Source organism: Patiria miniata, unplaced genomic scaffold, assembly GCF_015706575.1.
Source record: "Patiria miniata isolate m_02_andy unplaced genomic scaffold, ASM1570657v1 HiC_scaffold_1, whole genome shotgun sequence".
Lineage (NCBI taxonomy): Eukaryota > Metazoa > Echinodermata > Asteroidea > Valvatida > Asterinidae > Patiria > Patiria miniata.
The window spans coordinates 33,575,978-33,602,348 of record NW_024037047.1 but is presented as its reverse complement, the minus strand read 5'-3'; the positions used below and the strand labels follow the sequence as shown (position 1 = coordinate 33,602,348).

Genomic DNA, 26,371 nt, shown 5'->3' with positions numbered 1-26,371 from the left:
TGCACAAAATCTTTTTCGTCGCGTCATCTGATTTGTGTAAGATGGAATAGTTGACCTCCAATCGTTGACCTCCAAGTTGCCAGGCTAAACCAAAACGCCACCTCCGGGCAGCGACTATTTGTCAATTGGTCGGTTTTGTCTGGTACCCAGGTTATATTTTGTGTATAGGTTAACAAAATTGACATGTGGGAGATCATTGGAAGGGACATTCGAACGCATTGCTGATGACACCTGAACATTGCACACTCTATGGCATTACACTATGATGCTTGCCGACCAGTGGTCACCACCTTAACAGAATATTGCCTATTAACGGAAGGTTTTTCTGTACTGTAATTTTGCCTTTCATTAAGCATGTTAAGCAGTTTACTGCAGTTTTATTCATTTTCATTAAAAAAAAGAATTGTGTTCAGAATTTTTCAAAAACATTCTTTGATAAATTCTTTTTGTTTTGTTTTTTCTTCTAGGGAGTAGCCCAGGTGGCACTGAAACTCTTGATTTCAAGAAGGAGAAAGCCTACAAAATTGGTCCTTGTTTGTCCCGAACATCATGTGCTGCATTCTCATTGGCTGACCTAGACTGGCATCTCCATGGTGATCATGAGTACTACGTGTCAGTCAGAGCACAGAATGGTGCTGGGTTAGCTACAGTGGGGACCTCATCCGTTTATAGACACATCGTGCAGTTGCCATCTCTGGGCGTTGTATTGGATGTTGCACCCCCGGGCGAAGAGGTGCATGTGGATTTGGGGGTAATTATGACAAATTCACAGTAAATATTGTTTTCACTTTTTTGTTCCATTAGTTTGAAATCTTTTGTAACTGCCATTAGTAAATGCTGAAAGAATGCTTACAGCCACTTCAATAATTTTATGTTGAGTAATTGGATCATATCTTCAAAGAATGGATATAAAAAGTATATGTTCCTCCGTACTTTGAAAATTATTAAGCATTAGTTGAGCAACAACAAATAAGCCAAAATGGTTTTTGTAAGAAAAATGGTGGGGTCCATTGAAAAATATGTCTGGTGTGTTTTTGTAATAATTGCTGAAAACCAGTTAGTGGAGTTAAGGCATCAAATAAAATGATTTCGTATTGATGAAAAGCAACCTGAAAAGAAAAAAGTTAGGAATTTTAAATTAATTTCCAATGAATAGTTGTTGAAAACCAATTAATGGAGTTAAAGCATCAAGTGAAATGATTTCACATTGATGAATAGCAACCTGAAAAGAAAAAAAGTTAAGAATTTTAAATTAATTTCCTGTTACTGACTGCCAGCCTATTGTCTCAGTTACACAAATGTCTCCCTAACAGGTGGCCAAAGACATTGATGTTCAGATGAGCACCGCAAGCATCTCAGCTCGTTGGTTTGGTTTTGAGCATCCTCATCTTGATATCAACTATGAGATTGCCATCGGATCAGAAGGAGGTGCTTCTGATGTCAGCGTTGGTTTCATTGATGTTGGCAATGCAACCTTCTATCAACTGGATGGACTAGATCTCATTCCACTTATGGTAATTGGGACATGAATTCAAAATAGTGGAAAATGTTAAATTGTATTTTCATGAAACAATGGAGCTTGAAATTTCGGGCTCTCTGTTTATTTACCTTCGCAAGAGCCACCGACATCTCCTTATGCCTTTTGTGTTTGTTTCTGTTTTCCGTATTAATTGAGGAAATTTGTTTTGTATTACTGCTAGACCTATTATGTGACCATCCGTGCTAACTCTGAAGCTGGTAGTGTCAATGTTACCTCAGACGGTGTCAAAGTCATTCAGGAGGGTCAGGTTCTGGAGGGAGCTGGGGTCAAAGATGGACTGGGCTGCGATCAAGATGAAAGTAAGACCCATGGCTTATATTTCTGTGGTGTGACATTCTCGCTGAAGGGAATCAAGTATCTTGCATTGGCTAATATTTACTCAGGCCTTTTATCTTGATAGGACATCTTTCCCTGATCCTTTCCCATTGCTAAACGTCCCTGATGTTAATTAACCATCTAAATGTGATAAAACCCTCTGTAGACAGTGTCTTGCCTCCTTCTTCCAGTGTCTTTGCCTCAAGGATTATCTATCACTCATCTGTTGCTGTTCAACCCTGTCAGGATGACATCACCTACCAGTTTTCTTCCTCAGACATCTCAGCTCATTAGACCATTGTTCAACATCTCTCTTTACTCACGGTTTCTTGCCTCCTTGCAGTGTATGTGCCACCAAGATTATCCCATCACTCATCTGTTGCTGATTGATTCTGTCAGGATGACGATAACATCACCTAGGCCTACTAGTCTTCTATGTCACTTATCTCAGCTCGTTAGATTATCACTCAACATCCCTCTTTCACAGATTCTTGCCTCTTTCTTGCAGTGTCTGTGCCACCAGGATTATGCCATCACTCATCAGTTGCTGATCCATTCTGTCAGAATGAAAGCACCTACAAATCTTCTACGTCAGGATGATGTCATTTGCCAGTCTTACCTCACTCATCTCAGCTCATTATACCATCCTCCAACATCCCTCTTTACTCACAGATTCTTGCCTCCTTCTTGCAGTGTCTGTGCCATCAGGATTGTCCCATCACTCATCTGTTGCTGAGCCATCCTCTCAGGATGACGTCACTTGCCATTCTTACCTCACTCATCTCAGCTCATTATACCATCCTCCAACATCCCTCTTTGCTCACAGTTTCTTGCCTCCTCCTTGCAGTGTCTGTGCCGTCAGCATATTTCATCACTCATCTGTTGCTGATCACCCTGTCAGGATGACATCACTTAATTACCAGTTTTTTTGGTCTCTTTCTTGCAGCATCTACGCCACCAGGATTATCCCATCTCTCATCTGCTGCTCATCAACCCTGTGAGGATGACATCACTTACCAGTCCTCTACCTCAGACATTTCAGCTCGTTGGACCATCCCTGAGATGCTGCAACCCTTTGTGACTGGCGTCTTCTGGGCAGTTGAACAAGAAATCGAAATATACTTTGGTAAACCTGAAATCATATGCCTCTGAGTTTAACTACAGATGTGTAATCCTTACTGCTTTAATTTGATAGTATTGATAATTTAGTTTGTAATGTTTTAAAAGAATCAAATTGTAACAAAAAAAATCTTATAGCTATTATTTAGGCAAAGGAACCACTACAAGCTACTGTTTTTACTTGGTGTCTTCACGTATAATCACTGATTTTGTATTAATATGTTACCTTTTCAGAATGAAGTATATTTCATTTCCCACAGATGATGAGAACACTACGATGGAATGGATCCCAGTGATTGATGATCAAGATCTTGGCATGTCATTCCAACATGTTGGAGCTGGGGTTGGGTTGCATGGTGGAGGTCATTACAGATCAAAGGTAAGAATTAAAAATTGTCATGATGAAACACACTGGCTTAAATCCGTGTCGGTGATAGGGGGATGGGAGATAAGTACACGATGAGTATAAATCTACAATTGCCAGCCGTGGAAATTTGAAGAAGGGGGGGGGGTGGTGCTAGACACCACATGACACTAGGGGGTGCCGGTTTCACCACTAAGATATGGGGCGATGATCCAATGGCCCACCACCCCCTTTGCAAAAAAATAGGGGATATTACGCCCCCTTGGTGCAACATCATTGCAATATGTGGGGTTGTTTAAAATTTCACAATATGGTTGGACAAGACAAACTTTATTTAGGTGAAGTGTGAAATTTAGTTGGAAAAAAATATAAATATTGTAATACATTTGGTTTTATTCTGGTAATTTATTTGGCAGGTTCAGTTTTGCCACGTTAACGTTTGCTTCAAACCCGTCGTCACTGATGGATTCTGGGTATTATCCCAACCTCCTGAGGTCGGTCAGGTCACAGTCAGCGACGTTGAAGCTACGCCAGGCGGGACGGAGATCCGTGTGGTCTTCCAGCCTTTTGCCCACGGTTACGTCCGTCATGACGACCCGCGGGAACTGATGGATTTCTATGAGTGGAGCATTGCTGAGGATGGTAGCGATGGAGCCTTGCTGAGTCAGTGGACAAGAATCCAAGATTTGGTGGTTACTGGGGACGTGGTAAGTTCTTGTAGCAGAAGGGAGTGGTAGAGAGTTACTGAACCCGAAGACAAAGAATATAATAGCTGATGCAGCAATCCTAGATTAATCTTTTCACAGGAGATCATGGTGCACAAAATGGAATTATTTTAATAGTACTTAGATGAAATCTGGTTTTTCTTTTAGGACTTAAGACTAACCAGCTTGCCTCATTTTAGGCGATTAGGTGTTTTGTTTTTGTTTTTAAAGGGCCCCTATTTTATGACAGGAAGGTTCAAAGATAATTGATTTTTGTAAATGTGATGACAAAATGTTTCACCGCCTAACCTTAAGTCTTGCATGTCTTGCTGAACAGGCACGCTTTACAGCATCTCTCAGTGGATCCTTAGACCTAGATGTCTGTCTGCAGTTATCAGTGAGAGGCTACAATAAGGCTGGTCTGTCATCCATCGCTAGCACTGAGATTGTGGACTGTGATAACGTGAAGCTGATTGTCCCCCATACCGTCATTGATGCTGATCGTAAGTACATGTTGACTTCCCCCAGGGATTTCTGTTGGTCTGAAAAGAAGAGATTGGGTGGGCAAAACCAATTTTTTTGAAGAAATGCTATAAAAGTACAGACTTGCAGCAGTTAATAAATAACTAATTTACTGCTGAAAATGATTAGGAAATTTGAACGTACATGAAATCCACAGTATAGTGGAGTCCCCTAATTAACGTGTCGCACTTTGGCGGTTTCCCCCGACTTTCCTCATGCAGTGTTGTCAAACCTCTTAAGCCGTGTTCCCACTGGACTTTTTTCCACGGCCGCGCCTCGGGTGTTAGGCACCCGTCGGGTGTTCGAAACGTCATATCCCACATCAAAGCAGTAAACAATTGTTCTGTTATAACTCTGTCTTGGATTCTTTGGATTTTGATGTAAAAGTCACGAAAACAAACAGTAGTAAACACAACAATCATGACAATTGAACGTCAACTCACTTGCATGTCGCGTGCTCGAAACAGCTGATCGTCTGCTAGTTAGCTGCTCCCACTCATGTGTGAAACATGGTGAAAATAGCGTGGGTACCAACGATACAAGCGTTTCACACTGAACGTACAGAGTCTTAGTACGTGATATCCCACAGGGAGTGTGCCATGACTTTTTATAAACTTAACACGTGATCGTTCTGGGCCAATGCAAATACAGTATTCATGACAGAGGTATAACAATATAATTTATCACAAAAGTTATCCAGGTTTGATAACAATTTAGGCACAATCAGTGGATTTGTGTTATCAGTCAATTGTGCCATCGGTCGATCACTGTTTCTTATTTATGAAAGATTGTTTTTAGAAAGAGAAGTAAAGTCTGAGATTTTCTATGGGGTTGATGTTCAAATGCAGTCCTGGGTGATAGAGTGACAGCACAAATCCACCGATTTCACCTAGCAATAACACTAGACTTAAGTGTAGATATCCCAAAAGGAAGACCTGAAGACTATTGTTACCTGATAACAACTTCTTGCTTTGTAACTTTTAAACAGACGAAGTCAACATGGAGCAGAATGCTATGTGGCCGGAACCAGACAAGAACTACATCTCATCTACGTCCTCATTATCCGCAGTCTGGCCCACATTACGCCACAGGGACTACGTCTGGGCAGCCATTGAAGACACTGGATCGTTTGGAAACTTGGATGATGGTCTGCAGTTTCCTTGTGATCACCCGAGGAGCATCACCTGTGGGAGTACAGGTAGGAAAGATTGAAAATGAAATCAGTGAAACCTTGAATTCATATAAAAAGTGCACCCAGGATTTATTGAGCAAGAAAACATCGGGTTTTAAAGTAAACGGTTGGGAAAAACAAGACATATTGTCAAATAGAAAAGCAAAGTTATCTTAACTGCGGTATGACTATTTTCTTTGATGAGAAAAGTGAAAGTTCTGTTATTCTTGTATATATCTTTTAGATAAAGAGTTTGTTAACGTTCCTGGTTTGGTCCTGCATCATGGCAAGCGTTATCGCATTTGCATCCATGCTGATGAAGTGACATTAGAGCATGAGCTTTGGAATGAACTGTTGCCTGCTGTGTCTAGCTGTAGCGATGGTGTTGTCATAGATACGACCCCACCGACCCCTGGCGCTGTGTGGATTGGATGGAACCAGCATCAAACCTATCAAGTAATTTCAGTTAACATTTTTCCCCTCCTTTTTGTGTGTTTACAATTAACATTTTTCTCCTCCTTTTTGTGTGTTCACAATCAAGGAAATCCACCTTCCGACCAGTATATGTCGGAGAAATCCAACTTTTTGACTGGGTTACCTTTTAGAAAACTAAAGTTTTCTCACTGCTGACATTATCATCAAATATTTGACAAAGTCCTACTTATAAATGTATTTTTTTTAAGGGTATTTTTTAGCACTGTCCGTTATTTTGAAATAGATTGTTGAGGAAGATGTGGTTGTCATTCCTTTATTTTGAACCTTACTTTTCCATGTTGTGTATTTTCGGCAGAGTTGCAGCTCAGAGTTGGTCCTACAGTGGGAGTCCTTCACTGACATTGAGGAACATGGTTTGGCTAGTCATCACTCAGGGGTCAAGTACTATGAATATGCCATCGGTAGGAGCATACATCCACAATCGTTTCATTTCTGTATTTTTGAGAAACTGTAAATCTTACGTACCATTGTGCAGATCTGCTAGTGCTTCTGTCCTTTTGACCTTTGATAAAAATTCAGTACTCCGATTTTTTAAACAGTTTTGCCTCCTTTAAAATCCAATGAAAGTGATAAAAATGGTACGAAACACATAAGCTCTTACTGAAGTATTTTATGACTGGGGATAATGATGAAATAACGTGAAACTACATACTAGAGCTGCGTGGTTGTTGCACCTGGCTGTGGAGATAGACTGCGGTAAATCCACCTAGGCCAATTGTGATATTTTCATGGTAGCTCTTGACCCTCCGTCCTGTTTTCAGATTATTTCCAAAAGCCGCTTTCATCTTGGCTTTTGTTTACCCGTGTAAAAATAACTTGTTTATTCTTTCTTTGTTACGTTATATTATTGATATGTCGCAGGTTCGATGCGAGGTGGCAGTGATGTGATAGAATTCACTCGTGTTGGAATCACTAACAGCGTTATCGTACACAACTTGAGATTGCAGAATGGACACACATACTTTGCCACTGTTAGAGGTAAACATTCAATACACATCTTCTCCAAAGAAGGAAAGATGGGTATAGGTGCTTTGATTTTAATGTGTTTTATTTGTGATTCAAGTCAGTTTCAAGTCTTTCAGGACAGACGTCAATAAGATTTTATGTCTTTCTGGGAAAGTGTTAGATATTTGTGGTCACATAATCATGGTCACAACCAATCAAAATTGAAATCTGTCTGATGAGGTTTTTATACACTGGCACGTCACATCATTTCTTTTGGCCAGTGTTTCTTTCCTTTATACGTTTCTTTTGACTGATGTTTAATTTTCCAATCAGCGACTGACTTTGTTGGTCTGTCATCACAAGCCATGTCAGACTCAGTCACCATTGATATGTCGCCTCCTGTCTTCAGTGCTGATCACTCACTGGACATTGGAGGCAGCTTCATCCGGTCTACAACTTCGATCTCAGCAAGGTAGAGTAACACATTCTCATTTTGTCATACTTCTCAAGTTGACATACTTCAATCCCCTTATGTGCCTTGTGTTTTGCCACAAGGAAGTGGCACACATTTTTTTGGGAAAAAAATCAAGAATGATTTTTGTTTTATTGAACTACAGGAGACAGTATACATTTGATGCACAAACAACACATACCACAACTCATGGTCAGTGTTGGTCAATGGCCCCCACATGGGAGGTCCCCCACATCCTGTTTCCAAGTACTCTCCCTCATCAGTAATGGAAACAGATGGTTTTGCATAGCAACCAGTTAAATAATTAGTATTGTCCCTATGTGTCATGAAATGGGTTTATATTGTAAAGGCAAGTGCGATCAGCTTCATTCTGATTCAAGCCGCAGCAGCACTGACTTCAACAATTCTCTTCCCACCCTCCCTCCCCTTTAATTAAATTCTGTAATAGTTTGCCTTTTTCCTTTTACTGTATAATTTTGCATTAAATTGATGAGGATTTCTCTTTTATTTCTTAGATGTAGTTACAATATAGACTCTATAGTGTATGTGGTTTGGCCTTGTAGAATTTCTTAATTCAATTTGGTCTGGCCTAGTAGCCTTAGAATAAATGGTTATCCATTAATGTACCCAAAACAGCTTGACTGTTTGTCTCCTTATTTTATGTGGTTCATTAAAGTGTGCACGCAACTGGAAGCAACAATCAAAGATGTCTATCCCTTTGTAAAGGTATTGATCAATCTCAGATAACCTACTTTTATGACTTTCTGTGTGTGCAATACATTCTTAACGTCTATTTGTGGCAATGCAAAAGACAGTTTCTGAGATGTCTGCCCCTTGCATCATTATAGTAACATTCAGAAATTATGTAGGTTTTGCTTGAGGCTGTGGGCCACAGTGTTTGAACATATTGAACAAGTTCAACATTGAACATTGATATGACATCCCCTTTTGAAAATGATGACGATTTGTAGAGTGAATCTTAGCTTTTAGACTCTCATCCATCTTATCAACAGAAAACAATGCCCTCACAGGGTATTCTAAAACTCCAAAATTAATCTGCTAACTTTGGATGTCAGTGAAATTATTTCACACCATTTCACTGTCATCTCTTTTAGTTGGAAGAATGTCTTCTCAGACAAGGAGAGTGGTGTAGCATATTATGAGTGGGCTGTGGGTTCACATCCAGGTCATGCAGACATCATGCCATTTACCAGAGAGAATACAGAGATAGGAGTCAGTGACCCTTCACGACCTTTGCACCTTCATGAAGGTCACTCATACTTTATTTCTATGAAGGTAAGCTGTCACAAATTGTGTTGTTTGTGTTGATATAATACCAGGGTGATAACAGATTTACAACGTATATTCATGATCACAACTAATGTGGTTTTTCGAAGACCGTGGTTTACATGATTGTTCCTTTTTTAGGCCATCAATACTGTAGGCCTGATCACACTGAAGAGTTACGGAGCATTCACAGTTGATGCAAGCCCCCACTGGCTGGCCACGTCTTTGATGGGAATCCAACGGATGCCCCGGCCAATCACAGAGACCGAGACTTCCAGGAGGATCGCAGAGTGATCAGGGCATTCTGGGAAGGGTTTCATGACCCGCACAGCGCTATTGTTGGTTATTCCTGGAGAACTGGGATGTGTCCAGGGTGTAGCGATGTTGTGACTGAGCAGCATGTGGGATTGGACACTGGTAAGTTTCAAAGAATATTTGTTAAATTAAGATTGATGAGGCTTTGTCTCGGCTTTGCCACTTGTCAGCAATGTTGCAGGGGATCAACCGTGACTGTAAACAACCTGCGCACACAAACACACATTCTTTGTCTTCAATCATGGACCCCCTGCTTCCCCTCTTTTGTTTGTACTTTAAATTTTTAGAAAGATCTCCCATATGTTTTGTACTTGCACATCAAAAGTGAACCTTTAGTCAATCATGGACCCTATTGTCCTCTATTGTTCAAGGTCCACGATTTAAATGTGTCTACATGTACACCCACACATACGGAAAGGGTTTATGGGACACTTGCATTGTTTATCCCTCTTTAGACTTTACCTTGTAGAGCACCGTTCGACCCTTTAGTGCAAGTACCCAATAAGGGCACTTATAAAAACATACACTATGCTACCTTTGAATGTCATCCTATTCAATTATATTTCATCTATACAATATATCAATTTCCAGTGGACTTGGAATTTTGTAGTCTAGAAAATAATGATAACCCATCCAAACATTGATGTTCATATATTCCTTCGCAGATGTCCTTGCTGAAAACCTGAACCTAGTGCCAGGTCTGACCTACTACGTGACAGTGACGGCCTGTAATGCTGCTGACCTTTGTACCTCAGTGACCTCTGATGGGGTCACGGTGGATGACTCTCCCCCAGTGCCAGGGCGTGTCTATGATGGTGGTCCTGGGGGTGGCGATATCAGCTACCAATCGTCAAGGTGAGTCACCAATACAAAAATCTTTCTAAACCGCCCAAATCATTGAAAGTCACAGTGCTTAAAGCAAGATATGATACTGATGCAGGCCACAAGACGGGCGGCAGCTGGTTGTTTGGTTGAATGAAGATTCACGATTGAAACGTGTTAATCCAGATAGCTCCACTTTAATTTAGGCTCATTAAACTGAAATTGATCAAGTCCCATGTTAGCAGTCTCCTTGCAAGTCCATCAGTTCTGGACAGGGATAGGTGGTTAGTGGTTCATTTGAATTTTTTAAAAGAATTTTGACAAGTGTTGGATTTGAACCTATGACCAACAGAATTCTGTACTGGTTGTTTGCTACCCTTTGTGATAGCTTTTGAAATTGAAGTGTGCTGTTTGGGATCTAAAGGAGCAAATTAAGATAATTTTGCATTAATTGTCAACATTTCATTACTTGAGGCGTTGTTATGATGTCTTCCGTGTTCTTGTATTGCATGATTCATTAGGCGTCAGTTGCAAGCCCATTGGTGGGGCTTCCATGATCCTCACTCGGGCCTCTCCCACTACGAATGGCACGCTGGCACGACACCAGGAGCTGCAGACATTCTCCCCTCTACACGCATTGAGCTGTCAGAAGATGCTCTGATATTCCTGTCAGCAGCTGACCAGATGCCAGTTGGCACTGATATCTACATCACAGTCCGTGCCTATAACCGGCTTGGTACGTGGAGTCAGGCTACATCTAATGGGTTCCGTGTGGACTCTAGCCCTCCTGATGTAGTGCATGCACCGGCTGTGGATGTGACTCGGGGGATGGCTGTCAGAAACACTCAAGTAAGAAACCAAAATGATTCACAATTAAAAACGGCCATTTTGTTTTATTCTTCATCTTGGACAACCCTGTGCTTGCATCACACTGAATATACTATTAAGTAGAAAATAAGCAGAAGGAGCATATGTATCAGGGGAAGAGGCATTTGCTCTCCATTCTTGACAATTCTTATCCCTATGACAACATTTAGCAATAGAAACTGAATACCATTCCCCAGCACACAAGAATGTACATAAATTATCCTTCCTTTTGAATTTTTTTCCATTTTTTTCACAATTTGAACAAAGAAATAAACTGCAGCAGGCCTTGATTCTGCACCTGCCTGATTGCTATTCTGATGCTCTACCAATATTGAGATATCTTGTACCCTCTGTTGGCAGTTCCCCATTTTGTCCATGCCTTTGTCCAAGGGGCGTTGCTCAGAAGCCGTAAACCCATGTATTCCATGTAGCGGAGTCTCATTGCCAATGTCACAATGCTAGCAACATTAGCAATGCTGGCAACGCAGGAAATGGCAACTGGGAATCAATCAGAGAAGATTTAATACAATTTTCAATAAACCACAAAAGGAAAACTAACTAGGTTTATTGTTGCACATTTTCAGTGATGGTTAATTCTGGGCTCTTGTCTTTTTATTCAATTTCAATCTCTGTTTAAAAGGTAATCTGCATTTCTTCTTGTTCAGGTTCTGCGGGATCTGATTCACTTTTCCTGGAAATTCAGTGACCCCGAAAGCGGTATCAAAGACCAGTTTGTATCAGTCAGCACACATCACAATGGAGATGTGAATATTCCATCAATAAAGGTAAAGTTCTTATCGGTACAAAAATGTTTATGGGTTGAGATGGGAAGGGTGAAAATGAAAGTAGTTAACCAAATAAATCAACATATGCCATCAGCAACAAATGTGCGTACAGCTGTTCCACCTTTTTGACAGTCGAAAGTAAACCATCAGTCACAAATGCATTTCATTGTCAGGATTGGATTGCAGTGTGTTTTTAAGCTCTTGCAGGAGCTTCTTCATAATCACTTCGTGGCTGGTTGGTCGGTCGGTCTCCAAACATTTACCAAAATGTTTTAACCAAAATTGAGTAGATGCCATGCCGTCGTCAGTAAATACACTATAAAAATTATTTGTAACAATTCGTAAAGTTGTTTATGAAAATGTCGTAAACGGAGGCAAGATATGTGCAGTATGTTATAGTCACGTGGTATTTTATGTAGTGGTTGGACATGCAGTATCCAGAAGAAGGAAATGAAAATTGGCCAAAAGTATGGTGTTCTGCGGCCGCGGCCCCGGCTTGTACGTACGCACAATCATTCCATGCAAGACGGCCACAGCTTATGTTATTATCCTTCACAACTGTCTGGGGGTAATCACTGTTGAAGCAACTTCAAACGATCCTTTTACTCACGTACGTATACCCTCTGTGTATGTTTACTCTATATAGTACACAAATTCACCGGGTTAACCATACAACACCCAATAGTGCAGTGGTAAAGCATAGGGCTTGCAGTTCGAAGGTTCGTGGATCGATTCCCATCAAGATGTCCACTTTTTTTCCCAACAGGATTTCGATTTTTTACCTAGAACTGTTAATTTTTCAGTTGGATACTAATTTTATAGCAGACAAGTTCTTTTTCTTCATGCAAGACTTCCGTGCAAGACGGCCAGAGCTTATTGTGCACTTGCACTTGTTGTTGGTAAATTTAGCAAATTAATGGATCTGATTCTGGTATCATTTGAAGATTGCGGGGAGTGAGTTGGACTACACCTTCACCAATCTGACATTACATGAAGGCAGTCGTTACATCGTTACCGTAGTGGCTTGTAACATGGCTGGTCTCTGCACACAGGCCAAGACGGAACCCTTATTGGTATGTATTAGGGCTGTTCATTTTCGAATAATTTAGTATTTGATTATAATTCGAAACTGCATTTGACTGAACCTTCAAAACTCCCAGGTCAAGTTCTGCACAAGCCAGCTGCAGCTACACGCCACTTCGATCTAACATTGAACGCAACGCATGCCAGTTACAGTTTGTATGCAGGGATCGATACTATGGATCACTGGCGTGTTTTGCAGTAATTATTTTATAATTGTAAAAGGCTCTTACCCGCTAGAAGGATGGGAACAATGAACCGCTGATGACAGAAAAAAAAGTTGCCATTGACAAAAAGTGGCATCTGATAGTGCAGTATTTCAGTATTACGGTTTAGTCAGGGAATTTTATTTAAAAAACAAACAAACATATCAAGTGATCATGCCACAATACCGAAATACCGACGAAACGGTATGGAATTCACTTGGGTTAGTTGTAGGGGAGGTTTGGGTTATTTATTTGAAAAAGTGGAATCATGGGAAAGAGAGGTGGATTCCTTGTTTGCACAGAGGACGTATAAAGCCATAAACATGGCAGGTGGCATCAACCAATGTGACTCTCTGACCCTGAACTCGCAAAAGGAATCAAGGATAAGTTCCATACGACTCTTTGTGACATCTATAATAATAGTGCAGTTTTTACCCACAGTATTCTAATTAAAACAATAATTGGTTAAAAACATGATTTTAACGCTTCGTGACATCTATATTAATAATAGTGCACTTTTTACTCACAGTGTTCAAATTAAAACAATAATTGTTTAAAAACATGATTTTAACAAGTAGTTTTATATCATTTCAAATAACTTTTATCAACAACCAAAATTTCAGGAAAAAATTCCTACGACGTTTATTGGGATAAATACTAAAATTATGTTTTATAAGTGCTTATAAATGCATATTTAGATTCATGCAAGTATTGGGTGTACCCATCGGGCATAGAGAAGACGGACGGCGAACATGTCGACGGTGTTTTCACGAAGTGACAAAAACCTCAATATCATGCACAAAGGTCATTCCGAGATAATCGCTTTTGAAGTTAATCATTATTTCAAAACACCTTTTCGACTAGTTTTTAGTTATGGATTTGAGAAATTCTTGCATTGTCAAGTAACGTATGCTTTGTTCTTTGCTAATTCAAAGTTGTTTATTAGAAGTCTCTCTTAATTAAGCTGTAATTCATTAATAAAGATCAATACAAATTTTGTTCACTTCGTGAAAACAGCAAAACACAGAGGCCTCACTATTTTGTCCCATTAAGTTGTACACACTCTTTGTCACTTTGTGCAAACATAAAACGTTCTAAGAAATTGTTACATTCGCGCGTCTGACGTCACTGCAGCGCGCGCACGTCTGTTCTTTATCGACATCGTTCACGGCGTCTGCATCCAATCCCGTCCAATCCCATCCTAAAGTGTGTGTAGAGAAATGCTTTATTCCTCTGGCCCTGCTAACGAGGTAAGTTTGTGTCACTTCGTGAAAACGGAAACACACGGATTTTAGACATTTTGTCAAATGTTTGTTTACGATAATTACAAAAGTAAACTATATTTTGCTTTGAAACTCGGCCAAATTCTTCCTTTTGTCAAATGCAATAAATTGGCCGGCAAAACTCAAAATCGAAAAAATCGTCGATATGCTTGATAAACACGTGCTCTGATCATGATCGATCATCAGTTGTAATGATGGAGGAAATCAAAGTCAGCTTTTTCTTTTACATTTGGCATTCTTGCGAATATAATGATGTTGATTCAAAAAAGCGGAGGAAAACAATTCGTTTTGCAAGTGGCCAATAAAAAAAAAATCTGCTCAGCCGTAGGCTACCGCAGGCTTCTTACCATATAATGTTCTTGTTATTTTATTGACAATAAGAGCTTGCCTACAAAAGAACCCAGTAGTAGCTGATACTGCGGTATTTGTGACACGGTAGACCGTGGAATTAGCGCCGTAACTCTACAATTAAAAAATAACACCACAGTTATGTGCAAGTGGTTTCTTTTCTTTCTGTTTTGGTGGGTTTTTTTGGGGGGGGGGTAACGAATATTCAAGCCGGCAAAAATCTATTCCATCATTCAGTTGGTGATTGAATACTCGAATGTTCGGTATATTCAGGACAGTCTTAGTATGTGGCATCCACTTCACAATCTCTTATGGTAACCACACATGTACCTCCACAATTCTGGCCTCTCATGAAAGTTTTTGTTACTTTGACATTATCTTTGGCGGTCGAATCAAAGTCATCGATTCAGTTCTTTGAGTTGTCATACACACATGCCATAGTGTGTGTCTCTGTTGTCATCTGTCATCATAATTGCCATCAGTGTTATTGTCTTAATGTATCCCCACCCATAATCCTTTTTAACTAGTTCTCTCATTAGTAAGATGGCACTGTACCATCATTTCTTGAATCATTTCTCTTCCTCAGGTTGATGGCAGCCCACCTTCTGTTGGGACGTTTGCTGTGAGCACAGAGAGTGCTGCAAACTTGGAGCGTCATCACATCATCTGGATTGATCCAACTGAACCTAGTACAACTGTGAGTTTATGAAATTATTCCAGCTTTTGTTGTATGAACATTTAATGTGTTCATTGTTTTGTGCAATTTTTATACCAAAAATTCCCCTTTTGAAGCATTGTTTTTGTTGCCAGTGTTTATTGATTGTTTCTCAAGAAAAATCTTACTTCAGAAAGTTCATCTGTTATGTGTAAAAGAGAAGATAGAGAGGAATTTGAAACTAAAAAACTAATAAGGAAGTTTGTATAAAGGAGAACATTTGAAAGGACACCTTTTGTTGTACCATCTTAATGTGTATAAAGTACCAGTTTCAGTTTGCTGTTATCTTCAATTTTCAATTGGAAACTCAAGTTCCTCTTGATGCTGTCTTTTACCCTTCAGGGACTACCAAAATCACAAAACAAACGCAACTGTCTCTTAAATCCTGCTAAAATGTTTGTGAATGTGAACATTTTTGAGTTATTCTGGTATGATTCATATGTTAACCTCCAAAACAGCCTGATGGAACAGACTACTCTGGCTGGATGACGTGGCTTGAAGACCCCCGTACATCCCTGGGTTCCTTAGCCCTTGCCTGGCTGGGATTTGCTGATGTACACTCTGGTATCAGTCACTACTTGGTCTCTGCCGGACGCACGTACAGCGGCTCTGAACTCACTCCGGTACATGTGTGCTTTCTTTGGTTATTCAAGTCCAGCATATAGCTGTTATTAACAAAGACAATTTTCAGATAATTGCATAAATAGTTCAACATCTGCCCCTAAAAAAGTGTCATTCATTTGTTGACCATTTTATTCCATTGTATTTGATCTTTCATTGATGTGTTCTGTTTGTTGCATCTCTGGGCAAGTTCGCACATTAACCATCGGTCAACCAATGGTTGGTTGGTATCAAAAAGGACACATGCGCTGTGACATTAAAGTGCCAACGACTGTAGTCGAACCATCGTCAACATATGGCGGTCACGAGTATGTATGGATTGTTTACGTTCTTTGACCTGTTGAATGAACTGGTAGATATCTCCGAGGCCCACCAGCGGGTAGTACAACTCGCTACGTTTAACCTTTTGTCAATGGTTCCCTCTGCACTTAAGTAATGAAACGAGGCTACTGATAACCAGTGATGCGACCAGCCCCAGTAGGGTGGTTCCAAATAGTCGACTAACGTAGTCCAACCATCGTCGACTAGTCAGAGTTTGGCTTAACTTATTCGAACTATGGTTAACAATAGTTCTTGCACGAACTTGCCCTTTGATTCAGTTTTCTATGTCAAGTTTTCTGTTGTACTAATTGCAAGAATCTGAAGCGCACTTTGCTTTAGATGACTCTTTTGAACAATACAATTCTGGTTTTGTGTGGTTTTCGAGAATGTTATATTCAGAACTCTTGTGTGTCACAAGTGAAGTATATGACAATTTTGTTTTTCCTAAGAATGGACCGGTCCGTGTAAACCACCGCAATGACGGCATGTCATTGGACGAAGGCATCGCACAGACAGCCATCATACCACTAGAGGGCAGTATAACAGACCCATCTCATCCGTATCTCTACATCTCCATCTGGGCTGTTAACGGGGTAATGAGTTGTAATTGTTGTTATGAATCTGTACAAATGTAGATCACATTTGGTTGGGAAAAGTGTAAAACCTCTGATTTACAAGTGCAACATTTATTTGAAATTTTACTCCTAATTAATCTCTTCATCTGGAGCCACCGTCAATTTTTTTTTATTCTGTTCCAATTGGAGATCAGCTATTCTCGGCAAAATATCTGATATAATGAAAGGATACATTTCTTTAAGGTCTCTAGTAAAGAAATTCATGTATGAGCTGAGGAGAAACTTGTGGATTTCAATATTTTGTTCATATTTTAAAAAAGTGAAACAAAGCACACTTATGATTAACATTGATTTCCATTCAACATGAAACAATATTTACCAAATGGTGAAAGCTGAGGTTTATGACCTTCATTTAATGGTACAGTAGATCATTTGCAGCTATCCAAAAAGTAACTGACCTAATTATTGTTGAAAAGCTGACTTGGTTGAAAGATAGTAATGGCAATAAACTCCCTGTGAAATGATTCCTTCTGGCATGCTGTCAATATGAAGAAAATAATAAAAGAAGGTCCTTTCCAAGGATGAGCCAAATGTCACATTTAGTAAGTGTTGACACGACGCACACACGCAAATGGTTACTATCATTCGTCGGTTCAGTGCGCGACATCGTGTAACTGCAACCAGCTGAATGAAAACGTGTCCCAGATGCTGATTACGGGCGCAATTGAAAACATGACTCAGCAACTTTAGAATTGAAACCGAGATTCTAGAATATTGTTTTCTCTGAGTGCACAGCATTCATAGAGCTAAAACTTCCATCAGGTTAGTTGTTAAGCACCTGTCTTTAGATTTTGAGCACTTTTGTTGCTTCAAACGAAAAATATGCACACATGACAAATGATCTACTATACCTTTAAGATGTTAAATGGGCAAAACCTAATATTCATTTACATCACCCTGACGCAGATTCATCTCGTGAAAAGATGTTACTGGTCACAAAAACTTTGTCTCATTCTAGAAAGAGGTTTGGTTGTAACGTGATCAATGAAAGTATAAAAAGATAAACTACTTTTTGAATTCATATTGTTTTTAATATCTCTGTAGGTTGGGATACCAAGCAGCCGTCATCATTCCACTTTTGAAGCCTCTCCTACTCTACCAGACGAGGGCTCCCTTGTCCTGCTGCGACGCTGCTTCCCTACAACATGCAAGGGCCATTGTGCGTGTGCACCCATTGATAGAACATGTAATCCATACCAGTATTGCACTGATGTCACTCACAGTAAGTTTAGGTGTATAGGCCATTCCATATTCACTCCAACCAGAGGTCCTATGGCGATCGACTCAGATTTTGCTTTAAAAAATCTAGAAGAACCTAACACAAGCACAATTTAGGCCTCAACTCCTTAGGGTTTCTGAGATATGGCCTTCCAAACCCCATCTTTGTTGGCTGCCTGCATAAAGGATAGGGAAGATTGGAGATGCCGAGGGGGATCCCGCCTGCGGGCGACATGATGACATAATGATGTGCCACGCCCACTTTCGCACATTCGTAAATTTGTTGGTTTTTTTGGAGGCCATTATCTCGGAAATGAATCGAGGATTTGTGCTGAAAATTGCTACCAAGGGTAGCAATTATCAGCACAAATCATCATATGAGTTTAAAATCTTAAATCATTTGTTTAACTTATACGCCGTATTTACTCATTGATGAATCTGTGACACCATAGATTGTTGGGGTGGTTGCAGTGGCGACAGCCCCCCCATGAAACCTTGTCGCCCCCCCAGTCACCCCCCCCCCCCGCCCCCACTGAGATTTTGAGTTTCTAAAAAAATTTTCATTGATCTACATGACGCCCCCCATGAAATGTTCCAGCGCCCCCCCCCCCCCCCCCCCCCCACTGAAAAATTCCTGGCTACGCCACTGGGTGGTTGAGGGGTGTATAACATGTATAAGAATTGACAAGCCGGGCACTTTTGGGCGGTACAGAGACAAATGGGTTAATCCTTAGAACTAGAGGGAGATCCAAGAACAAGGTTCTCAGTTACCCTCAGTCTGTCATATGGGCTCCCTGCACAAGTACCCTTTCAACAGACAGAAAGGAGAGTTCGGGAGACCTAGACTGGTTCCCAGTCCATCCACTGCGTATTTCGAATGATCCAAAGATATTGGGGACGGGATTAGTCTGGAAGACCATCGCAAATTAAATTTGAATGTATTTGCGCGCTGACTACGCCTGACGCTAACGTGAAGACACTGTGAGTAATAGCTTTGGCACGTTCAGGAAGTCGTGCGTACTTTGTGCGCTAACCAGTAGAGTACAGTACAGTATGCACACGCTGTATGTCCTGTCCACGGTGCTCTGAAAAGTGGCAAAAACGCGCCCTCTTTTGTTCGTGCACGGAGCCCATAGTCAAGCTTTATAGTTCGCAGAGACGCTTTTTTTCGCAGTGTACATGTATTTCCATGAACCAAAGCTGAAAAGTAACATGCCAACTGATGACAAAGTATGACAATTTTGTGAGATGATGATGATAAAGGCGTGGGTTTTAGAGATGTGAGCAAACATCTTTAAGCAGAAAAGTGATAAACATCAGTTGTGATAGTAAGGAAATGATGACATGCAGCTTGATAACTATTTAAGCAGGATTCAAACCAGTGCTGTTAAACTGTTATGTTATTTTGATGGTCTTGACCCATTCTTTTACGATGACTTGAAGGTAACCCCAACACTGAGATAGAAGTTTTGGATGTATTGGATCTGATGAATGATGATATCAATAATGTGATTGATATTGATGATACCGCCACTCAGTCTATGGCTGCTGCAGTATGGCGAGTCACTGAGCAGAAAGGACTGGATATTAAGTGGTGAGACATGTGATTTATATCGATTATGGAATTGATATCTGTGAACCATTTACTATATAATTCTTGAGTGACTATACATCTTTAGAAATTGATACTTGGTAAACTTTTACCCAGTTTAATAGTGGTGGCCACTGCTCCTTAAAGGGGTTTTTGATATGTCGTTCTATGATTGACGTTTATGATATAATTGCAGGATTGAATTTTGAAACTAATTTACTCAGGTCTGTAAGATCTTTCCAACAACTTTACTTCATGTTTTTCGAAACACCCCTCTAGCTATGCTATGGTATGGCCCTCTCGCGAGAAGTAAAAAAAAACCTCCTTATATGGAGATTGGCGCGCGTGTACTGCGTGATGTGGCGCGCGTGTACTGCGTGATGTGACGCAGAATGCAGCTGTGCTTGTGTAGTGTGAATTTAGGACTATGAAATACTGACTCACTTGTGGTATTGCGCATGCCTGCATGAGGATTGTGAACGTTCAACCAATAAAACTGTACTGGCACCAGATTTTAGAGGAGTCCAAATTTCATGTGAAATTTCAGCCGGTCTTTATCAACCGTTTAAAGCCGGCCACATGACTTGCTCTCTACCAACAGGATTGGGTAGACTGTCGTAGAAATTTATGAATTTATAATATTTGCAGGTTCGAATGGAGCATTGGTGATGACTCTTCGTCAGATCCTGTGGGAATCTTTGATCCAGTTCAGGATAGGTTATGGTATGATATCGGACAAAACAACCAAACTATCATCACACTGGATGAAGGTAATGAAATCCGTCCAATTTATAAGTCAACGTTATAAATAATGAAGAAAAAAAAGTTTTTTAATAAATGTTGTACATAATGTACTAAATTGTACAGGGTGAGTAAAAAAACGAAACCCAAATAGCAGGACCATTTTTTGAATGAAGTTTTGCCTGTAGCACTTTCAAAATCTAGGATATGAAATCCGAATCTCTGAACTTTCTTTTAGTACAAAAAAATCATTCAAATCACTCATGTACTTATCAAGTTACGGAATTTTGAACACAAACACCATTTTAAATTGATCCACAGATCACAAAAAAGTGTTCTTTTAGTAAAACGAAAACAATTCATGTACAACCCTATGAGAATCGTTTTCGTCTTGCTGTAGGAATATACGTGTTTGCGATCCTTGGACAGAACTTTAAAACTGTGTTTGTGTTAAACATCCCGTGACTTGAAAAGTACATGAGTGATTTGAACTATTCTTGTACTAAAAGAAAGCTTAATTACATGGCTTTGATATCCTAGATTTTGAAAGTGTTACAGGCAAAACTTCATTCAAAAATGTGTCCTGCTATTTGGTTTTTTTTTTTTTACTCACCCTGTATTGCATTGTATCTGTTCCCTGATGAATCGATCCATAATCCATAGATTGCTCGGGCGGTTTAGGGCACAACAGGGACTGATTGGTTATTAAAGTTTCTTATAAAATGAGCAGAATGTCACCCTGACCTTGCTTTTTCCCCCTTTTTTTTGTTGTGTACAAGAAGCAAAGAAACTAATGTTAATGTCTGTTATAGATCACAAGATGGAGAAGGGAGTCACGTATCATGTGTTCATCAGGGTCTGGTATAATCCTACTACATACGCAGTGTTCAGATCAGATGGCATCACCCCGGATATCACACCACCAAAAATATCAACAGTCAGAGGTGCAAAGGTATGAGAATTAGAGAGTCAGATGTACAAATGGAATCTGACAAAACCTGGCAATATATCCTTTCTTTGGTTCTTGAACAGTGCTCTTTCTTCTAATAATGTGAGATCATTGAAAATACACAAGCCATAATTGCAGATTTATCAAACCTCTTCAGCCAATCATTCCTTCAATATTGTCAAAGTACCTGAATGAAATACGTTTTTGTTCCAGATAAAAGATCTTGCCAGATCTGAGGCCAGGAAAGACACTGATTACTTGACGGATCCCAACGTCCTCTTTATCTCCTGGGAGAGAGTGTTTTTAGACGACGCAATGTCCCACTACCAGGTGTCTCTGAGTACCTGCCCAGGAGGTAAGTACACTCAAATATCACCCAATCAACTCATAAACTCACTTTTTGTCTCGCCTGAATGAAGTTCAGGAAAGAGACTATGCAATGACTAAGTCTGCACAAGTCGTGTATGGTGTGTACATGTATGTGGTATTTTGGTTAAAGTTTCATCAAATTGGTCTCATTTCAAAAGTTGAAGTCCAATTGGAACCAAACTTGAATCATAAATACAACATAGGAATCTTCTTCTGACATTGATGTCAAAGGTCACATACCAAGGTCAAAGGTCATCTGGGGTCAAGTTGTAAATTAGGCTGAACATGTTAAATTGCTTTCATTTCAACAGTTGAAGTCCAATTGGAACCAAACTTGGGTCATAGGTGCAACATGGCAACCTTCTGTGATATGTGATAATGAAGTCAAAGGTCACGTACCAAGGTTAAAGGTCATCTGAGGTCAAGTTGTAAAATAGGCAGAATGTATTGGTCTCATTTCAAAAGTTGAAGTCCAATTGGAACCAAACTTGGGTCATATACCTGCAACATGGCAACCTTCATACTGATTAGTCACTCTTTAAAGATATTCGCGAAAGCAGGCGACGCATGGTTCGAGAACCATCTTGTTTCCTATATGAGTCACCCTTGCTCTTTAAAACTTGTCATGTTTTGCCCGACTTCAGAATGTAAAAGATGTAAACTATCTTGTTTCTCAGGTGAAGATATTCGTCAGTTTGCTGACCACACCTTCCCGGCCAGTGTGTCCTCCACACAGTTCACCAATCTGAATCTGAAGAGTGGACTGCGATACTACAGCAACGTACGAGCATTCAACAAAGCTGGTCTGCACACGCTGAAAAGCAGTGATGGCTTTGTAGTGGACACAAGGAGGCCAGATGCAGGCCTTGTGTTTGATGGCATAGGTGAATAGTCACCTTGTTTCTCCTTCATAATGTACAGTCAATGCTTCATGGATAATGGTGACTCAAAAGCATCTCTGAACAGCTCTTGTGCTTTGTATTTCTTTGCACAATTCCTTGTCAGTGCCTTATGCATCACTTCCATAATCACTTCTGTAACCACACTGACACAATAGTCCCTTCACTCATCAGGAAACAATCATATCCCCAGTATGTAATTGCAGTAAAGTGTCTTGCTCTTGGACATAAGCATCATGACTCTTGGTAAAAAGCAACACACATAGGATTGCAGTTGTGGTAAGATTGAAAGACCTCTACCCTGATGGTCCACACATTTTAAAATATCTGTATACATCATCTCTACTATACATTTCTACACTCAAGCAAAATATGTAACACTGACAATGTAAACCCTCCTCCTGTTTGAACAGGCACAGACAGTCAAAAGGTCCATCCACTTAAGCATAGTGTACCAAGTTCCATAGACAGTCACAGCCAGTCAATCCTGCTTTATGTAGGCTGGGAGCTCTTAGCTCACTTGACTAATTTTGATTGAATTTACGTCTTGGCACAGAATGAATGTTTGCGTAGGAAGGCTTTAATGTATAAATTTGAATATAGACCATTGAATTGTTGCGGCCATCTTCATTTTTCCCCATTCAAATGAACGTAACCGAAGCAAGGTTGGAAGGAACATTAGTCTGGTTCCTTTTTGCACAAAAACATTATCATTCAGGACTATAATTGGATACAGGGAACATGACTGAAATGGTGGCAGCATGATAAAGGTCTATAGAATCTGATGCCGATATCCAAAGAGTAATTTTTCCATAGCTAAAAGCAGAACAAACCTGAACTGAGGTTTTCTGAACTTTACTTCTTTGTTGCAGATCTTCACGACGTGGAATACCAGAACTCTAGCACATTGATCTCAGCCTCCTGGCATGGCTTTGTGGATCTGGAATCCTACATAGACCATTATGAGTGGTGCGTTGGACAGACCTCTAGCCCAGCAGATGATGGCATTCTGCCCTGCACCAATGTTGGAATCCACCTGTCTGCCTCCAAGACTCTAGCTGTGCCTCTCACAGATGGTAAGGTTTTGTCTGTCAAGCATCTTGGATACTCGATGTCCTGAATGATTATGAACATCTGATCCCTTAAATTTTCATTAAAAGTCCATTTCTCCGTGAAAACAATCTTTAAGAGATGTTTCACGGACATTTACATGGGGCTTATATAGGACTAATCCTGTAAGGGTATTTTCACGTTTTTTTTAATGATCCTGGCCACTGAGGATTATCATTGGTTATACATAACGGTACACTATGTCTATCTCCATGGGTAAACAAAGGACTTTCTTAAGGGTGTTTTCACGGACTCTTTCTCTGGCTTAATATGTTGAAAAATCCATGAAAATTTAGTTATCTGTAATTTTTAAGGGAAAATGGCTCTTAATCGAATTTTTAAGGGATGAAGATGTTCATATATTGACCTGACTGAAAGATATAAATTCTTTGACTCTGAATATCAGCAAGTCTGTGTGAAAATTTTAATTGCTTATACCAGGCAAACTCATTGGCTTTCTGTGGAAAGATGGAGCTTTCCCCCTTAGCAGATTTAATCTAAAAGAAATCATTCTTAATCTACAAGAAAGCTTTGAAGGATTCATCATTACAACATTTGTTATTGTAGATCCCAGCTGCTATTATAACATTGGGCATGATGCTCCTTCATTTAGAGTACACATAATGTGCCGGCATGGTAAAGGAATTTAGAAGATGCTCAGACCGACTTTCCTAAATTCTTCAAAAATCCTCAAGGATTTAGGGAAAATATTTGTATGCAAATTATACAAAAACAGGCCTAATACTCTTGTGAAAAATTAGGGGAGATGGTGTGTGCAAACCATCTGAATCCCTAAGCCTAAAGATATGGACCAAATACTTGTCTACGGGTGACCAATAACTATGAATTTGATTCCTATTTTTATCAGGCATCCGATATTACTCCAAGATTTCAGCCATCGACGCAGCTGGCTTGCAGTCTGCATCTGTCTCTTCAGACGGGTTTGTGTCGGACACTACACCCCCTGAGCCACTAGTACAGATAAATCTAGGGGATAACTTGATCAAGAATCCATCATTTGAAAGGATTCAGGAACCAGACATAACAGGTGAATCAAAAAGCCATTGAGAGTATAACATCATTAGGTTCATTCATATCTTCATATTACTTGTTTAAACAGTTTTCATTAGAACAAAATTGAGAGAAAAGAAGTTTTGCTATTTCAAACCTAACTTCCATAAAAGGTTCTTCTGATCCAATTAAGCAAATGTTTGAAACCATCTTGTTGATCTCTTTAGATATGGAATATGAATATACAACAGTGATTGCTGAGAATGAGACATTAAATGAAGCCTCGGGTACATCTGACCCAAATCACGGCAATGTCTCTGATACTTATCCCACTTCTGCCACCAATTTGTCAACTGAAGAAATGTCATCCACAACCAGTGTGCACGTTACCGATGGCAAACAAGGTGAGGTACTAGTTCAGTGGGATGTAGGATCTGACAGCCAATTTGCTGTGGTCACATCAGGGAAGAAGATTGCTCAAGATGGTCATTCCTTCTTGTCTCTTCATGGCTCCATCTCCCAAACCTTCAACACAACCAGGGAAGCCACTACCAAGTTGTGGTCTTTGCGAGTCACCCGGTGCCATCCCACAACCCTTTGCTGAATCAGGAGGGTCGTATCGAGGCCCCAGGATTGGATCGCATCTTCAGGTTGTATGACCGGCCGGCACACAGTCACTCAGACCAGAGTCTCAGGTCCATCCAATGGCATCAGCACAGATTTTACTTCACAGCCAGTGGAGACGTAGCAACACTGAAAATCTCATCTGTAGGAAGATCAAATGGAATCTTATTGGATAGTGTTCAGGTGAAAAGAATCTCCTATAGGCCCAGTATAGTTAATTTTGTAGGTGTAAACACATCCCCTACATTGTTTTAAGCTGTTTAAAAAAAATCTTTGAAACTTCATGATTAAACCATAAAGTCATAGCTAAATTTCCAAATTTATCACTTACACCTTGAATGGACAGATCAGTATCAAAATTTCTGAACATAAATGTTGCTGACTCATAAAATAAACTATTAGTTTAATAACCGCATAGATCAAGATAAACCAAGTACCCACTGATCGTACATTCTACTACTGTTTACTATCATCAACTTGTCCTAATATAGGTGTGGGATCTCAATCCATTTTCCTTATAACCTGCTCATACATTCTATTTGATTTCACCATTTCATCTGCCCATCCCATTTCTTGTTTAACACAGGTCAGGCAGATTACCACTTGGCCCAGTACCGGTGAAGGGTCAGTAGAGGTACATACCCAGTTCATTCACAGCTGGTCGTCCATCCAGGCCAAGTGGCATTTCATTGACCCTGAGAGTCCTATAGTCGACTACACCTGGGCCATAGGTAGGTTGAGTCTTAGACTTCTTTTTTCTTAAGGAGAAAGTCATTGTGCCATGAAATGGCTGTGGTGTTGACATTTCTGATGCCCGGGAAACCAGGGTTTCTTAGTAATCTCGTGAATCCACTATCAAGGGCCTTCTATTTATGACCAAGGACATTGGGAGTGTGGCCTAGTGGTTAGGGTTTGTGACTCATGATC

At 40.1% G+C, this 26,371-nt stretch overlaps 1 protein-coding gene across 1 annotated transcript in view; it reads left to right on the top strand.

Annotated features, from left to right (window-relative positions):
* The window catches only part of LOC119729025, a 57,585-nt gene that overhangs the window by 23,878 nt on the left and 7,336 nt on the right, over positions 1–26,371 (top strand). Inside the window, 33 exon segments of the mRNA XM_038201514.1 lie at positions 468–751; positions 1,314–1,514; positions 1,701–1,839; positions 2,802–2,981; positions 3,235–3,353; positions 3,755–4,045; positions 4,380–4,545; positions 5,553–5,762; positions 5,980–6,191; positions 6,526–6,631; positions 7,092–7,208; positions 7,509–7,647; positions 8,763–8,943; positions 9,076–9,133; positions 9,136–9,351; positions 9,915–10,104; positions 10,593–10,920; positions 11,604–11,723; positions 12,668–12,796; positions 15,227–15,337; positions 15,814–15,978; positions 16,747–16,890; positions 17,977–18,154; positions 19,594–19,744; positions 20,390–20,511; positions 21,295–21,434; positions 21,645–21,786; positions 22,478–22,684; positions 23,572–23,775; positions 24,678–24,857; positions 25,048–25,356; positions 25,359–25,627; positions 26,031–26,175. Coding sequence (XP_038057442.1) covers positions 468–751; positions 1,314–1,514; positions 1,701–1,839; positions 2,802–2,981; positions 3,235–3,353; positions 3,755–4,045; positions 4,380–4,545; positions 5,553–5,762; positions 5,980–6,191; positions 6,526–6,631; positions 7,092–7,208; positions 7,509–7,647; positions 8,763–8,943; positions 9,076–9,133; positions 9,136–9,351; positions 9,915–10,104; positions 10,593–10,920; positions 11,604–11,723; positions 12,668–12,796; positions 15,227–15,337; positions 15,814–15,978; positions 16,747–16,890; positions 17,977–18,154; positions 19,594–19,744; positions 20,390–20,511; positions 21,295–21,434; positions 21,645–21,786; positions 22,478–22,684; positions 23,572–23,775; positions 24,678–24,857; positions 25,048–25,356; positions 25,359–25,627; positions 26,031–26,175 — 5,853 coding nt within the window.